The sequence below is a fragment of the Oncorhynchus kisutch genome, linkage group LG17 (assembly GCF_002021735.2).
Source record: "Oncorhynchus kisutch isolate 150728-3 linkage group LG17, Okis_V2, whole genome shotgun sequence".
Classification (NCBI taxonomy): domain Eukaryota; kingdom Metazoa; phylum Chordata; class Actinopteri; order Salmoniformes; family Salmonidae; genus Oncorhynchus; species Oncorhynchus kisutch.
Genome location: NC_034190.2, coordinates 38122286 through 38140315, shown reverse-complemented (window position 1 = coordinate 38140315; position 18030 = coordinate 38122286). Strand labels below are relative to the sequence as shown.

Sequence of the window (18030 nt, the reverse complement as noted above, 5' to 3'; positions counted from 1 at the left end):
TTTGCCGAATGCTGCCATCAATCCACGGTTTCTGGTTGGGGAATGTTTTAATAGACGCTGTGGGTACAACATCACCGATGCACTTGTTAATAAACTCGCACGCCGAATCAGCATATTCGTCAATGTTGTTGTTCGTTGCAATGCGGAACATATCCCAGTCCACCTGATCGAAGCAATCTTGAAGCGTGGAATCCGATTGGTCGGACCAGCGTTGAACAGACCTGAGTGCGGGAGCTTCCTGTTTTAGTTTCTGTCTATAGGCAGGGAGCAACAAAATGGAGTCAGTGGTCAGCTTTTCCGAAGGGAGTGCGGGGGAGGGCCTTATATGCATCGTGGAAGTTAGAATAACAGTGGTCTAGGGTTTTGCCAGCACTGGTAGCACAATCGATATGCTGATAGATTTTGGGGAGCCTTGTTTTCAGATTAGCCTTGTTAAAATCCCCGGCTACAATAAATGCAAGCCTCAGGATATGTGGTTTCCAGTTTACATAGGGTCCAATGAAGTTCTTTCAGGGCCGTCGATGTGTCTGCTTGGGGGGGAATATACACGACTGTGATCATGATCGAAGAGAATTCCCTTGGTAGATAATGCTTTCGACATTTGATTGTGAGGAAGTCAGATGAAAAAAAAATCACCTTTATTTAACCAGGTAGGCTAGTTGAGAGCAAGTTCTCATTTACAACTGCGACCTGGCCAAAATAAAGCATAGCAGTGTGAACAGACAACAACACAGAGTTACACATGGAGTAAACAATAAACAAGTCAATAACATAGTAGAAAAAAAGAAAAGAGAAAAAAATAGTCTATATACATTGTGTGCAAAAGGCATGAGGAGGTAGGCGAATAATTACAATTTAGCAATTAACACTGGAGTGATAAATAATCAGATGGTCATGTGCAGGTAGAGATACTGGTGTGCAAATGAGCAGAAAAGTAAATAAATAAAAACAGTATGGAGATGAGGTAAGTAAATTGGGTGGGCAATTTACCAATGGACTATGTACAGCTGCAGCGATCGGTTAGCAGCTCAGATAGCAGATGTTTAAAGTTGGTGAGGGAGATAAAACTTCAACGATTTTTGCAATTTGTTCCAGTCACAGGCAGCAGAGAACTGGAAGGAAAGGCGGCCAAATGAGGTGTTGGCTTTAGGGATGATCAGTGAGATACACCTGCTGGAGCACGTGCTACGAGTGGGTGTTGCCATCGTGACCAGTGAACTGAGATAAGGCGGAGCTTTACCTAGCATGGACTTGTAGATGACCTGGAGCCAGTGGGTCTGGCGACGAATATGTAGCGAGGGCCAGCCGACTAGAGAATACAGGTTGCAGTGGTGGGTGGTATAAGGTGCTTTAGTAACAAAACGGATGGCACTGTGATAAACTGCATCCAGTTTGCTGAGTAGAGTATTGGAATCTATTTTGAAGATGACATCGCCGAAGTCGAGGATCGGTAGGATAGTCAGTTTTACTAGGGTAAGTTTGGCGGCGTGAGTGAAGGAGGCTTTGTTGCGAAATAGAAAGCCGATTCTAGATTTGATTTTGGATTGGAGATATTTGATATGAGTCTGGAAGGAGCGTTTACAGTCTAGCCTGACACCTAGGTACTTGTAGATGTCCACATATTCTAGATCGGAACCATCCAGGGTGGTGTTGCTAGTTGGGCGTGCGGGTGCAGGCAGCAAACGGTTGAAAAGCATGCATTTGGTTTTACTAGCGTTTAAGAGCAGTTGGAGGCCACGGAAGGAGTGTTGTATGGCATTGAAGCTCGTTTGGAGGTTAGATAACACAGTGTCCAAGGAAGGGCCAGAAGTATACAGAATGGTGTTGTCTGCGTAGAGGTGGATCATGGAATCGCCTGCAGCAAGAGCAACATCATTGATATATACAGAGAAAAGAGTTGGCCCGAGAATTGAACCCTGTGGCACCCCCATAGAGACTGCCAGAGGACCCGGACAACATGCCCTCCGATTTGACACACTGAACTCTGTCTGCAAAGTAGTTGGTGAACCAGGCAAGGCAGTCATTAGAAAAACCGAGGCTACTGAGTCTGCCGATAAGAATATGGTGATTGACAGAGTCGAAAGCCTTGGCCAGGTCGATGAAGACGGCTGCACAGTACTGTCTGTTATCGATGACGGTTATGATATCGTTTAGTACCTTGAGCGTGGCTGAGGTGCACCCGTGACCGGCTCGGAAACCAGATTGCACAGCGGAGAAGGTACGTGGGATTCGAGATGGTCAGTGATCTGTTTGTTCACTTGGCTTTCGAAGACCTTGGATAGGCAGGGCAGGATGGATATAGGTCTGTAACAGTTTGGGTCCAGGGTGTCTCCCCCTTTGAAGTGGGGGATGACCGCGGCAGTTTTCCAGTCTTTGGGGATCTCAGACGATATGAAAGAGAGGTTGAACAGGCTGGTAATAGAGGTTGCGACGATGGCGGCGGATAGTTTCAGAAATAGAGGGTCCAGATTGTCAAGCCCAGCTGATTTGTACGGGTCCAGGTTTTGCAGCTCTTTCAGAACATCTGCTATCTGGATTTGGGTAAAGGAGAAGCTGGGGAGGCTTGGGTGAGTAGCTGCGGGAGGGGCAGAGCTGTTGGCCGAGGTTGGAGTAGCCAGGAGGAAGGCATGGCCATCCTCTGAGAAATGCTTGTCGATGTTTTCGATTATCATGGATTTATCGGTGGTGACCGTGTTACCTAGCCTCAATGCAGTGGGCAGATGGGAGGAGGTGCTCTTGTTCTCCATGGATAACTTTTTGGAGTTAGAGCTACAGGATGCAAATTTCTGAAATTGCACATTTCTTTGCTTTGACTGCATGTATTAGTTCCTGACTTCCCTGAACAGTTGCATATCGCGGGGACTATTCGATGCTATTGCAGTCCGCCACAGGATGTTTTTGTGCTGGTCGAGGGCAGGTAGGTCTGGAGTGAACCAGGGTCTATATCTGTTCTTAGTTCTACATTTTTTGAATGGAACATGCTTATCTAAGATGGTGAGGAAGTTACTTTTGAAGAATGACCAGGCATCCTCAACTGACGGGATGAGGTCAATGTCCTTCCAGGATACACGGGCCAGGTCGATTAGAAAGGCCTGCTCGCAGAAGAGTTTTAGGGAGCGTTTGACAGTGATTAGGTGTGGTCGTTTGACTGGGGACCCCTAGCGGATACAGGCAATGATCGCTGAGATCCTGATTGAAGACAGCGGAGGTGTATTTGGAGGGCCAGTTGGTCAGGATAACGTCTATGAGGGTGCCCTTGTTTACAGATGTAGGGTTGTACCTGGTGGGTTCCTTGATGATTTGTGTGAGATTGAGGGCATCTAGCATAGATTGTAGGACTGCCGGGGTGTTAAGCATATACCAGTTTTAGTTCACCTAGCAGAACAAACTCTGAAGCTAGATGTGGGGCGATCAATTCACAAATGGTGTCCAGGGCACAGCTGGGAGCTGAGGGGGGTCGGTAGCAGGCGGCAACAGTGAGAGACTTATTTCTGGAGAGATACATTTTTAAAATTAGAAGTTGGAACTGTTTGGATATGGACCTGGAAAGTATGACATTACTTTGCAGGCTATCTCTGCGGTAGACTGCAACTCCTCCCCCTTTGGCAGTCCTATCTTGACGGAAAATGTTATAGTTGGGTATGGAAATCTCAGAATTTTTGGTGGTCTTCAAAAGCCAGGATTCAGACACAGCAAGGACATCAGGGTTTGCAGAGTGTGCTAAAGCAGTGAGTCAAACAAACTTAGGGAGGAGGCTTCTGATGTTGACATGTATGAAACCAAGGCTTTTTCGATCACAGAAGTCAACAAATGAGGGTGCCTGGGGACATGCAGGGCCTGGGTTTACCTCCACATCACCCGCGGAACAGAGGAGGAGTACGATGAGGGTGCGGCTAAAGGCTATCAAAACTGGTCGCCTAGAGCGTTGGGGACAAAGGCGTGGTAGAATATATTCAGGGCATAATGTGCAGACAGGGGTATGGTGGGGTGTGGGTACAGCAGAGGTAAGCCCAGGCACTGGGTGATGATAAGAGAGGTTGTATCTCTGGACATGCTGGTTGTAATGGGTGAGGTCACCGCATGTGTGGGAGGTGGGACAAAGGAGGTATCAGAGGTATGAAAAGGGTAACTAGGGGCTCCATTGTAAACTAAAACAATGATAACTAACCTGAACAACAGTATACTAGGCATATTGACATTTGAGAGAGACATACAGTGAGGCATAAAGTAATCGCAGGTGTTGATTGGGAGAGCTAGCTAAAACAACAGGTGAGACAACAACAGCTAATCAGATAACACAACAACATCAGGTAAAATGGCGATGACTAGGCAGAGAGGGTCGGATTAACTACACACAGAGCCTGAGTTCGCGGCTGGGGCCGACAGATAAAAAATTCATAAACAGAATGGAGTACCGTGATTAATGGACAGTCCAGCAGGCATCAGCTATGTAGCCAAGTAATGATAGTGTCCAGGGGGCAACAGTAGATGGAACAGGGAAGCCGCCACTACGCTAGTGACACAGCGTTTAAAGTTGGTAGCCCGGGGCTAGTAGGAGCGTCTGCTCCGACGGAGGCCGGATGAAGGCACAGCGGATGGAGTATTAGTCGGCAGACCAGTCGTGGTAGTGTGGCGGGGCGCCGTGTCGACAGAGAATCCAAGCCAGATGGCGAAAGAGGTATTGTGGAATTTAGTTTGCTAGCCGGGAGATGTGCCTGGCTCACGGCTAACTGGTGCTAGCTTCGTGGCAGTGGCGTTGGCCAATATATCCAATCGGTAGCAGCGGTGATCCGGTGCCAAGGTCCAGAGTTTACAGCAAGGATCCCGTGGAGTATTGGGCTCTAGCCAGTATGAGTGGGGTTCGGGTGAACAGCTGAGTAGGCCGGTAAGTGGGCCTCAGGGATAGCTTCGGATACTGGGTACCACGGTGAGTGCAAGCTAGCTGTGAGCTAGCTAGCTGCAAGCTAGCTGTGAAGATCAGAAGTAGTGGTCCAGGGATTATGGCAGGAATCCGGCGTTGTTGTGGAGAGACAGTCCGATACTGGTATACTAGCGAGTATTGTCCAGGCTAAAAACAGGGCTTGTATCTGTGCAGAAGGTAAAAGCCGCTAGCAGTGGCTAACAATAACTAAGTAGCTTGTAGCTAATTAGCTGGTTAGCTTCTAAAATTTAACATAATAGCGATTCCGTATCACATTGGGTGAGGCAGGTTACCGGAAGGTATAATTTAATTAAAAGAGATTGAAAATCAATTGAAATATATTTACAAAAAATACGAAAAATACAAAAGTACACAAGAGGACAAAACAAACACGTCTTCACTGCTACGCTATCTTGGAAGAATTGTCGTTCCACTTCATGATTGTGTCCCACTTGTTGTTGATTCTTCACAAAAAAATACAGTTTTATATCTTTATGTTTGAAGCCTGAAATGTGGCAAAAGGTCGCAAAGTTCAAGGGGGCCGAATACTTTCGTAAGGCACTGTATATGCTAATAAGCTGTAAAAATAAATGTTCAATTTATAAGACTTGTTCATAAAGGAAAATGTGGTCATAAGAAGGGCCTGAGATCAAAGTCAATATTCAGACCACTAGGGGTCAATGTTTTAGAGAGGATATCCAGTAAGCCTCCCTTCATAGTAGTAGAATCTCAATGTTACCTCCTCCCCTTGGTAGAGCAACATGCTCAATGCCTGTGTATTTGAGGGAGGAGATGGGATGGTTAGCTTCAACAAAGTGAGCTGCTATTGGATAGTCAATGTTCTTATACCTGATTGAGCTGCGGTGTTCAGCTCTGCGTTGTTTTAATTGTCTTTTCATTTGTCCTACGTTGGCTTTTCCACATGAACAGGTGATGAAATAGATTACTCCCTTGGTCTTGCATGAGATGATACCCCTAACAGGGATTTTTCCACCTGTATGTGGGTGTCTGAAGAAGGATGTTTTTATAGTGCTATTACACTGTGCGCATGAGCCATATTTGTAGTTCCCATTTGGGATAGGTGTCAAGAGTGTCTGAGTGGGCTCAGGGGGCAGGTCAGATCTCATCTAACTATCTCCAATATTGCGACCACGCTTATAGACCACCAGTGGGGGTTCCTTGAAGAGATGCCAAATTTTTTCATCTGATTGCAGAATATGCCAGTGCTTTTTCAGGATTGCTTTGATTTTCTCTGAACACTTGGTGTACTTAGTACAAAAGACGGTTGCGGTGTTTTTCTTCTTAAGTTGAGTTTTTAGTAATTCCTCTCATGGTTTTTGAGATATTTTCATCATTGCAGCTTCAAGAGTTTTATCCTTTGAATTTATCTGTCATTTTTTTAGCATTGCTGTCAAAATCTGTCTGGTGGCCACAGATTTGTTGAACCCTGCACAACTGGCTATATGGTAGACAATTCTCGAGGGGAAGGGGATGCATACTATCCGCACATAGCAAGGTATTGCGGTCTGTGGGCTTTGTGTACAAGTCTGTGTGTAATGCATCATTCTCTTTGATGATCCATAAATCCAGGTAGTTTATTTTTCGCTCATCAGTCTGCATGGTGTATTTGAGGTATTCAGAGCTCTCCTTTAGCAGAGTTTGGAATGAATTTACTTCCTGCTGACTTCCTTCCCAGAGCACAAAGACATCATCTATGTATCTCTTCCATTAAAGTATTTTAGAAAGTAAGGAGTGTGTCTCTGTTTTAAAAACATTTTTCAAATTGTTCCACATACAGGGGGGAAAAGGGGAGCCCATGGCTACTCCCCAAATTTGAAGGAAAAGGTCTGACTCAAAGAAAGTAGTTATGGGATAATACCAGTTCAGTAAGTTGTAAGATACAATCATTGGCTGGAGCAAGGGTAGAGTCTCTCTGCTGGGGCCTGTTTGGTAAGCAATACGTCTTGGGTCATATACTTTATTTTGCAGGAAGTGCACAGAGATACAGTATATCCAAATCTATTCTTTGCAGGTGCAGGGGCGCATAGGTTATGGGTAGCATTACATGGATAAGTGGCTTGAAAAAGTAATTCATGCTTATATATCTATCTGACACCATCATTGTTAGCTTGCTCACTGTCACAATCTTTATTAACGGTCGGCACGCAATGCATAGTAGGGAATCAAATAAAATAAAATACAATTTTATTAGTCACATGCACCGAATACAACAGGTGTAGACCTTACAGTGAAATGCTTACTTACGAGCCCCTAACCAACAATGCAGTTGAAAAAATATATGGATAAGAATAAGAGATAAAAGTAACAAGTAATTAAAGAGAAGCAGTAAAATAACAATAGCAAGACTATACACAGGGGGGTACCGATACAGAGTGAATGTGCGGGGGCACCTGTTAGTTGTAGGTAGAGTTATTAAAGTAACTATGCACAGATGACAACAGAGAGTAGCAGTGTTGTAAAGGGGGGGGGGGGGGGCAATGCAAATTGTCTGGGTTCAGGAGTCTTATGGCTTGGGGGTAGAAGCTGTTTAGAAGCCTCTTGAACCTAGACTTGGCGCTCCGGTACCGCTTGTCGTACGGTAGCAGAGTGAACAGTCTATGACTAGGGTGGCTGGAGTCTTTGACAATTTTTAGGACCTTCCTCTGACACCACATGGTATAGAGGTCCTGGATGGCAGGAAGCTTGGCCCCAGTGATGTACTGGGCCGTTCGCACTACCCTCTGTAGTGCCTTGCGGTCAGAGGCCGGGCAGTTGCCATAACAGGCAGTGATGCCTGTTATGGCATCATGGTGCAGCTGTAGAACGTTTTGAGGATCTGAGGACCCATGCCAAATCTTATCAGTCTCCCGAGGTGGAATAGGTTGCCCCAGTATCTATGCATTAGATACTGTATGTCTACTATGAGTATGACATGTCCCCTCTAACGACCAGGAAGCTCTGATTCAAACTCCCATTAGTCAACTCTGTAAGTGTTATAATGTCAAAATACGTTTGTTACTCACAAAATATTGAGTTTTTTTGAGCAACTATTTTCATTTACCTCTGTTACGGGCCGGTATCTACTTCCAAAAAATATCTAAATAATGTATTGAGCTGTTGCAGACTTCTGACCTGTGCATGACAGTAATGAGTGATTCGGAGGTGCTGAATAGGCATTTTATCAGTTGCTTGTATATTTTTATTTGTACCTTTCTTTGGAACCCATTCGGTAATCCGGCTCTGATTCCTGACGCATTCAATTGCGCAACTGACTAGGTATCGCCTTTCCCTTCCCTTCCCTATGGTATCTTTGTGGTGAGTTTACAACTTATTTTGGGGGCTTTTGTTCCTTCCCGTGACATATGTTTGGCTGATCTGGTTTTCCACCCTACTCATTATTTCCTTACTCTCAAACACTCCAATGGGTTTATGCTGCACTATCATTATAGCTCGCTTAAACACTAAATGATTTAGTTATGTTTCCATAATATCTTAAATATCTTCTCACTTGAACTGTCTCTGCTCCACATCATCCCTTTTCTCATCTCTCTTCTATACTTTCCAAATTCTGATTTACTTCTCACCTTTGAGTAATGCAACAGTGTAATCGTTCACCTCAACGCCACACTGGTCACATTGTTCAGAATTGAACAACCACAGTAGTTGGCAACACCACTTGTCGAGTTTCCATAACGATGGCAGCCATTCATTATTGCACCTTCTCAAATGTAACAGTGCAAGCCACTCAGCAGACCAACATTGGGTCAGACACTCTGGGGCACATGTCCCTATCGCTTCGCATTACGGCATGCATGCCTGTGTTCGATGCAAAGCAAACTCATTTTATCAATACAACATGGGTGATCGGGTTCTACGTAGAAGCATACGTAGCATTTCATCTAAACACATCAGCAAATGTTTGATTGTCATGCTCAGCATTGAAAAAATTCATATAATACTTTCCATTACAGCATAATCTCTCTTTTGTTCTATTCTTCACATACATATCTTTTACATCTAAGGAATCATTGTTTTCAATCTTAAGATCCAATTGTTGCTTCTCCCTGGTGAGTAACTTATATTATTTTTGGAGGGTTTCGATGCCAGTAGCCCAGCATAGAGCTACCTGCCATCACATCATCTGGCTCCGAAGATCTTCCCTTGGAGACAAGGCCATTCCCCAAACGATTTAATAAAATGTCATATTGCATTCCGTCTCTGTTGTAGATTGAAATGTAGTTTACGAAAGTTCAATCAGTAACACAGGTCTGAATGCTCACATTAACTGAATACAGTAAGCATAATATAAGTCACAGTTTCCTATTCTATGTGTATAGTGGGAATGTACACTGAGTATATAAAACATTAGGAACACCTGCGCTTTCCATGACATAGACTGATCAGGTGAATCCAGGTGAAAGCTATGATCCCTTATTGATGTCACTTGTTAACTTCTTGGATATAGGGGGCACTCTTTTAATTTATGGATAAAAAAACGTTCCCGTTTTAAATAAGATATTTTGTCACGAAAAGATGCTCGACTATGCATATAATTGACAGCTTTGGAAAGAAAACACTCTGACGTTTCCAAATCTGCAAAGATATTATCTGTGAGTGCCACAGAACTGATGCTACAGGCGAAACCAAGATGACATTTCAAACAGGAAATGCCCCAGATTTTGAATGCGCTTTGTTCCAATGTCTCCTTATATGGCTGTGAATGCGCAAGGAATGAGCCTACACTTTCTGTCATTTCCCCAAGGTGTCTGCAGCATTGTGACGTATTTGTAGGCATATCATTGGAAGATTGGCCATAAGAGACTGCATTTACCAGGTGCTCCGGTTGGTGTCCTCCGTTGCAATTATTGCGTAATCTCCAGCTGCGTGTATTTTACCATTTGCTTCAGAGGAGAAACCAAACTGCCACGAATGACTTATCATCGAATAGATATGTGAAAAACACCTTGAGGATTGATTCTAAACAACGTTTGCCATGTTTCTGTCGATATTATGGAGTTAATTTGGAAAAAAGTTCGGCGTTGTAATGACTGAATTTTCGGGGTTTTTTCTTAGCCAAACGTGATGAAGAAAACGGAGCGATTTCTCCTACACAAATAATATTTTTGGAAAAACTGAACATTTGCTATCTAACTGAGTCTCCTCATTGAAAACATCCGAAGTTCTTCAAAGGTAAATGATTTTATTTGAATGCTTTTCTTGTTTTTGTGAAAATGTTGCCTGCTGAATGCTAGGCTTAATGCTATGCTAGCTATCAATACTCTTACACAAATGCTTGTGTAGCTATGGTTGAAAAGCATATTTTGAAAATCTGAGATGACAGTGTTGTTAACAAAAGGCTAAGCTTGTGAGCCAATATTTATTTCATTTCATTTGCGATTTTCAAAAATAGTTAACGTTGCGTTATGGTAATGAGCTTGAGGCTATAATTACGCTCACGCATACGGGATTGCTCGACGAAACAGGCTAAATCCACTTCATTCAGAGTAGATTGAGGGGAGGATAAAAGTTAAAGAGGGATTTTTAAGCGTTGAAATAATTTGTTTGTGTCAGGCGCATTTGCTTGTGTCAAGAATTGACACGCTGATGGGTTTTTCACGCTCAACAGTTTCCCGTGTGTATTAACAATGGTCTGCCACCCAAAGGACATCCAGCCAACTTGACACAACTGTGGGTAGCATTGAAGTTAACATGGGCCAGCATCCTTGTGGAAAGCTTTCAACAGCTTGTAGAGTCCATGCCCCGACGAATTAATGCTGTTCTGAGGGCAAATGTTTGGTATACTCAGTGTATATGTTAGAAATTACAAATGTTATCATCATTAGCATAGCGTCATATCTCTCCTAATCTTTTCTATTAAACACGTGGGGACTGTCATTCACCCATTTACCTCAACCTATGAGCACAATAATGCATATTCCTCTCACATACGGTCTCACTCTTGCAATTATCACCTTTCTGTGGTCATAAATCTTGGGATGTATTTACATGTCAAACTTATCCATGTTCTCTTTCTTGCTGTGATACAGCAAAAGTTATCGACAACTCTCCACCTCCAACTACACTGCTCAAAAAAATAAAGGGAACACTTAAACAACACAATGTAACTCCAAGTCAATCAAACTTCTGTGAAATCAAACTGTCCACTTAGGAAGCAACACTGATTGACAATACATTTCACATGCTGTTGTGCAAATGGAATAGACAACAGGTGGAAATTATAGGCAATTAGCAAGACACCTCCAATAAAGGAGTTGTTCTGCAGGTGGTGACCACAGACCACTTCTCAGTTCCTATGCTTCCTGGCTGATGTTTTGGTCACTTTTGAATGCTGGCGTTGCTTTCACTCTAGTGGTAGCATGAGACAGAGTCTACAACCCACACAAGTGGCTCAGGTAGTGAGGCTCATCAATGCGAGCTGTGGAAAAAAGTTTGCTGTGTCTGTCAGCGTAGTGTCCAGAGCATGGAGGCGCTACCAGGAGACAGGCCAGTACATCAGGAGACGTGGAGGAGGCCGTAGGAGGGCAACAACCCAGCAGCAGGACCGCTACCTCCGCCTTTGTGCAAGGAGGAGCAGGAGCACTACCAGAGCCCTGCAAAATGACCTCCAGCAGGCCACAAATGTGCATGTATCTGCTCAAACGGTCAGAAACAGACTCCATGAGGGTGGTATGAGGGCCCGACGTCCATAGGTGGGGGTTGTGCTTACAGCCCAACACCGTGCAGGACGTTTGGCATTTGCCAGAGAACACTAAGATTGGAAAATTTGCCTCTGGCGCCCTGTGTTCTTCACAGATGAAAGCAGGTTCACACTGAGCACATGTGACAGACGTGACAGAGTCTGGAGACGCCGTGGAGAACGTTCTGCTGCCTGCAACATCCTCCAGCATGACCGTTTTGGCGGTGGGTCAGTCATGGTGTGGGGTGGCATTTCTTTGGGGGGCCGCACAGCCCTCCATGTGCTCGCCAGGGGTAGCCTGACTGCCATTAGATACCGAGATGAGATCCTCAGACTCCTTGTGAGACCATATGCTGGTGCGGTTGGCCCTGGGTTCCTCCTAATGCAAGACAATACTAGACCTCATGTGGCTGGAGTGTGTCAGCAGTTCCTGCAAGAGGAAGGCATTGATGCTATGGACTGGCCCGCCCGTTCCCCAGACCTGAATCCAAGTGAGCACATCTGGGACATCATGTTTCGCTCCATCCACCAACGCCACGTTGCACCACAGACTGTCCAGGAGTTGGCGGATGCTTTAGTCCAGGTCTGGGAGGAGATCCCTCAGGAGACCATCCGCCACCTCATCAGGAGCATGCCCAGACGTTGTAGGGTGGTCATACAGGCACGTGGAGGCCACACACACTACTGAGCCTAATTTTGACTTGTTTTAAGGACATTACATCAAAGTTGGATCAGCCTGTAGTGTGGTTTTCCACTTTAATTTTGAGTGTGACTCCAAATCCAGATCTCCATGGGTTGATAAATTTGATTTCCATTGATAATTTTTGTGTGATTTTGTTGTCAGCACATTCAACTATGTAAAGAAAAAAGTATTTAATAAGAATATTTCATTCATTCAGATCTAGGATGTTATTTTAGTGTTCCTTCTATTTTTTTGAGCAGTGTATAATAACCTTATAAGGCCTGTCATTGGAACTCATTTCTCCCAGCAGCCCGGCATAGGGCTACCTTCCATCACATCTTCCTTTGGAGACGAAGCCATTCCCCAAACTATTTAATAAAATGCCATATTGCATTCCGTCTCTGTTGTTCATTTAGGTAAGCCTGTACTAGATTGAATTGCATGTTGAATAGGCTCATGAATAGCCTCTTAGTGACACTTTAACACAACTGGTTGATGTTATCATGTTTGTTATTTGTTCTTTCTTGCAGGGGGCGAAGACTCATTCCTCAGGGCCAAAGAGAGCTAGATAGAATTGCTGGTCAGGTGGGTCATAACCTAACGTAGCAGGCGAAAAATAAATGTCTGAGCGGCGTTTCTCTCTTTCTGGGGAGGTTCTCTTCTGCACTATTGAACCAATCCAGTAAATATGGAGGAGGAGTTAAGATGGAGGTTAGAAGGGTGTACCATACTGATCAACTTATGTCTCTCTATTTACAGCTTCCTCCTGAAAACAACAAGCAGTGAGTGAAGTTCACAAGAAGTATGATAGAAGAGAACAACACATTCCTGTCATGTTTTCCCTGCACTTTGACCTCCATTTGAACTGCAAGTGAAACTTGTCGTGAAAAATCCTAATCAAGTGAGAGAGACTTTGTCATTTCTTCAAACAACCATTGATTAATTATTGCAATAATGTAGCTGGTCAACAATCTACCCGTAGGTGATTTGTTGAGAGCCCAATGATTCTGAGTTAAGGCTTGCCTTATATAGCCCAACCTTGTTACATTTCCTTCATACACCACAACTATCTCAGTGTGCCGAACCAACAGATATCTATATTCAGAGTCCTATGTGTTCTCCTGCAAGTCCTAACAACTGTTTGTTCTTAGAATAGAGGACAAGGAGAGACTTCATTCAGAACAGAGACACCTCGTTCTGAACATGCAGGTTTCAGAGTATAGAGAACGGGGGTAAGAACACGAGATGTGCAGAGCCGTGGTGAATTAGGTACAGAGTTATGTGAAAACAGCAACTTACACATCCAGAGTAACAGGATTGTACACACCTATCATTTATATAAACCTTAAAGTAATGCACATTTTCCCCTTACAACCTATTCTTAATTAACAACCTGAAAAAGACAACAGTTGATATCCCTTGTGACAGGCTTGGAATGCATCTCAAATGGCACCCTATTCCCTATATAGTGCACTACTTTGACATATTGAGCCCTGTTGGCCCTGGTCAAAAGTAGTGCACTAAATAGGAACATACTGCAGGCTACAGCTCATTGAGAGATGAGAGGTCTCTTAGAACATATTCTTTGAAAATGTCCACATGTATTCCTGAAAGGAGGAGCCCAATATTATCAACTAGAATGTCTGTGAACATCACCTTCTCAGACTGCTGTGAAACAAAATATTGAGAAAACGCAACACCCCCCCAACAACTGTGTGGCTCACATGCTGTTCCCATCACAATGTGTTGTACCTGTCTGTGTTATGAAGAACAGTTTGAATCATTTTGAAGAAGAAAAAAAACACACTGATAGGATTTATTGTAGTTCATTTCATAGATATAGCCTAAACTTCTCTGGGGGTAGGCTGTAGTCTGTATGGGATATAGTGTGTGTGTTCCAAATGGTATATTACTGACAGGGTGTGAGAGTGCTGCACAGTATCCCAACATATTGACTGATACACTGGCTGTTGACTCAGAGGTAGAGTGAATGTTTCTGATTGGCATAGTTAGTGTGACCTTGAATGAGTGTGTGAGCATTACAGTACATGTGTGTGTGTGCAACACTGTGTATTTGTGTTTAGTTGTTGCTCATGATATCGCTGATCCAGTTGTTGTATTGGCAAACGCGGGCATAGACACTGGGGTGTCCCTCCTGGGCACACTCGTAACCCCAGGACACCACACCCTGCAGCTGACCATTACACACCAGGGGTCCACCGGAATCCCCCTGCGTGCACACACACACACACACACACACAGAGAAAGGCAGAGGGTAAAAAGGTCAGAATTAAAGTGAATATTCTCAGGAGACTAACTGTAGTAAGACAATCTAAAGGAGAGTGTTGGGTAGAGGGTTAGAGAATACTATCAATACAAGTGGTAGAGGGGATGAAGAATGAAAGCAGGAAAAGGCTGTGGCTGAACCTGATAGTATAGTCAAACAGTCCTATATTGGTATCTCCACCCCCTTTTTCTCAGTGGTTTAGGCCAACTAACCTGACAGCTGCTGGCTCCTCCGTGCATGAATCCAGAGCATACCATGTTCTCTGTGAACAGATGGGGGTAAGCATTCTCGCAGATTCTGTGATCGATGATGGGCTGCCTCAGGCACTGGAGTTTAGTAGGAAAGCTGTCTGGCAAAGCAGAAATAAATCAATGAATATGCTATGCCACACTTACACAGCCTCTCATTCAACATACAGTATTCTTCACGAGAGGTGCTGTGTTGTTTGCATTCAAGTCAGCCCTGGACCGTTTGCGTTTGAAATGTTATGCATCATGTACACAAAAAAAGCATACCCTTCAAGTAAATTTGCTTTAATCAAAGAAAGCACTTATTAACTTCAAATCCCAATCCCCTCTGATTTCCCCTGTAGTGTGTGTCCTCTTTATCATGGCATAGTTATGGAACTGTAGAAAGGGCCCATAACCACTAATACAGGATTATTTTGTATTCTCCTAATAGTTTTACGTTTAAGATTGTGGGTTGGCTAGTCGCATCCTAAGCCTACGGTTAGGTGAAACTTCTACGTTTAGCTTCCAGCCTCTCACTTACTTCCATTGGGGATGGTGTTGCCCCAGCCGGACACCAGGCAGTTCTCGTCGGCCTGGGGGCAGCGGGAGGGCAGGGCCACAGTCTGGACGTAGCTGTAAATTTCATGTTCAAATGTTAGATTCCACCTAAATAGCAGCAGTCGGTACAAGTTGAAACCCACAAGCATACAAATGGCATAGGCCTAACTAAATACATATTTATTTATAAATTGATAAAAGGACAAAAAAAGGATCTTCAAGACTTAAAGAAGCTACTCTGAAAATATAGTTTACCAAGCTACCAATTACTTCACGCTGTAAGAAGTTAAGATGCATTAAAGCTAACCTTAAGAAAAATACACTTTACTTAACGAGTTACTTAGAAAAAGTAGTGCACTACATCAAACTACTCAGTGAATAATTATCATATCTAAATATGAAATGTTATAGACTACAAATTGCCAGTCAAAATGTGTAATTTAGCCTATTAAACAAAAAAAGTGAGAATTAGGTATACAAGTGTTTCAAGTGAGAATTAGACAAGTCTGATACCAAAAAAGAAAGTATGTCAATTCTTGCCTACTTCACCAATATGTTATTTTAGAAAGAAGAGTAGTGTAGTTCCAGTAGTTAGCTACACCACGACATGGCAAAACAGTATTTACCTACTGAAAACACAAACAATATTTTATTTAGTTCAACGACCACAGAATTACTAGTTGAACTAAATGTAGTTCACTACTCCACAACACTGCTCATTAATCACCTGTTGAGGGTGGCAGGCTTGCTCAGCTTGATCAGCATGATGTCGTTGTCCAGGGAGTAACTGTCGTAGTTGGGGTGCTTGATTAGCTTGGCGGAGTCGATCCACTGCTCAGTGACCTCGTTCTGCTCGATGTTGTGCTCACCCAGACGCACCTGGATACGACTGAGGATCAGGAGAGGGTTTAAGGAAATCCATCATTTTGGAGTGAACGAAAAGTAAAGTACACATCTAAGATTGTGTGAAGTCCCGCGGTAGGCCAGCCACACGAAAATGTATGCACGCGCTACTTGTAAGTCGCTTTGGAAAAAAGCGACTGTGAAATGGCATATATTGAAATGTGGTTCTGTAGTAAACAATACATTTAGACTACTACCTGACCAACATCACCTAATTATACCGGACTCTTTCCTGACCATATGATTATCTTACCAAGAAAGACTGTGTCCCACTTGTTATAGTCTATAACAAGTGGGCCCAATTAAAGGCTAAAACACCATGGGCTGACATCAAATAGGCCTACATCAGTTTAATAAAGCCCTGTCAGTACTTACGACTTGTGGCAGTGGGCAGCAGACACCACCCACTGGCTGGAGATCAGGGAGCCACCACAGAAGTGGTAGCCAGCGTTCAGAGACACTTGGTAGGGCACAGAGTGGGCAGGGCACTCATACCCTCCGACAACCTTCTCATCCCTCTCCTCCACCGGGACAGCAACTGAAACAATCAGGTGTGGAGTTAAGCCCGATCATACTTACATCCAGAAGAGTAGATAAGAGCCATAAGCTGATGGATCCGTTAACAAAGAAGATTTTTAAAACAGTTTAGTTAACAAGGATAGGCACATCGGTCCACTTTCCTGTAGAGTGATTTGTTTTTCTTACACACTGCTCCGAGCAAAGCCAGAAGAATCAGGGCTTTCATGTTTGTTTGTACGTATGGCGCTCACACAACCAAGGCTATATATACTGTACCACTCCACGCTATCTCCACTTTTTCAAGGTACTGTTAAAACCAGTTCTTCCTGGGAATAGGGCATATGGCTCCAGAACACATGGAGCCATTACCTAATTCAATATGGGTGTAGTATGGAACCAATAGGCCTCCAACTAGGGGCCACGTCATGTTATCTACTGTATGACATTCCAAACGTAATGATAAACTATAGACGACGCAATTTTGATATTTACCTAGACACCTGAAGTAATTGTGTGTGTTCAGTGACTCAAAAAGTCATATTCTCACATAATACATGATAACTTGCAACGTATAGGAATACTGTATATATCAGCACATTCTTTTTATTTATAAATAAATACTGTTCTGGGTGCTCCTTTCCTGTTCTAGCCAGGGTCAGCAAGGAATATTATGTCAACTCAGATAACCTCATCAGTTCTGCCCTTATCATATTAGTTGTGTTTGTTTAAATGTACTTCTGAGTAGCCTTGGGAAATGTTGGGACACAAATTGTCCTAAGAGTTTAACAGTCCTTGAAACATGAGCCTGTGCAGTAGTTTGTAAAAAAGGTGTTCAATAACATAGGATAATTCAGATTCACACATATTCCTCTGAGTCACATCATGGTATCTACTGTATGACATTCCAAACATAAGAATAAACTATAGGCCTCCAACTAGCCGCGTCCTCAGAGCATGCGCAGACCAGCTGGCTGGTGTGTTTACAGACATATTCAATCAATCCCTATCCCAGTGTGATGTTCCCACATGCTTCAAAAGGGCCACCCTCGTTCCTGTTCCCAAGAAAGCGAAGGTAACTGAGCTAAACCACTATTGCCCTGTAGCACTCACTTCTGTCATCATGAAGTGCTTTGAGAGTCTAGGATCATATCACCTCCACCCTACCTGACACCCTAGACCCACTTCAATTTGCTTACAGCACCAATAGGTCCACAGACGACGCAATCGCAATCA

At 43.6% G+C, this 18030-nt stretch overlaps 1 protein-coding gene across 1 annotated transcript; it reads right to left on the bottom strand.

The window, feature by feature from the left end:
• Nucleotides 1-14078: 14078 nt before the first annotated feature.
• LOC109908476 (trypsin-3-like) lies at nucleotides 14079-17175 on the bottom strand. Its single transcript, XM_020507127.2, has 6 exons — nucleotides 16984-17175; nucleotides 16654-16816; nucleotides 16103-16264; nucleotides 15359-15450; nucleotides 14800-14936; nucleotides 14079-14530 (listed from the first exon to the last, which is right to left on the bottom strand). Exons 1-6 carry the CDS (start codon nucleotides 17021-17023, stop codon nucleotides 14381-14383), a joined length of 744 nt encoding a protein of 247 aa, XP_020362716.1. The 5' UTR covers nucleotides 17024-17175; the 3' UTR covers nucleotides 14079-14380.
• Between the last annotated feature and the right edge of the window lie 855 nt (nucleotides 17176-18030).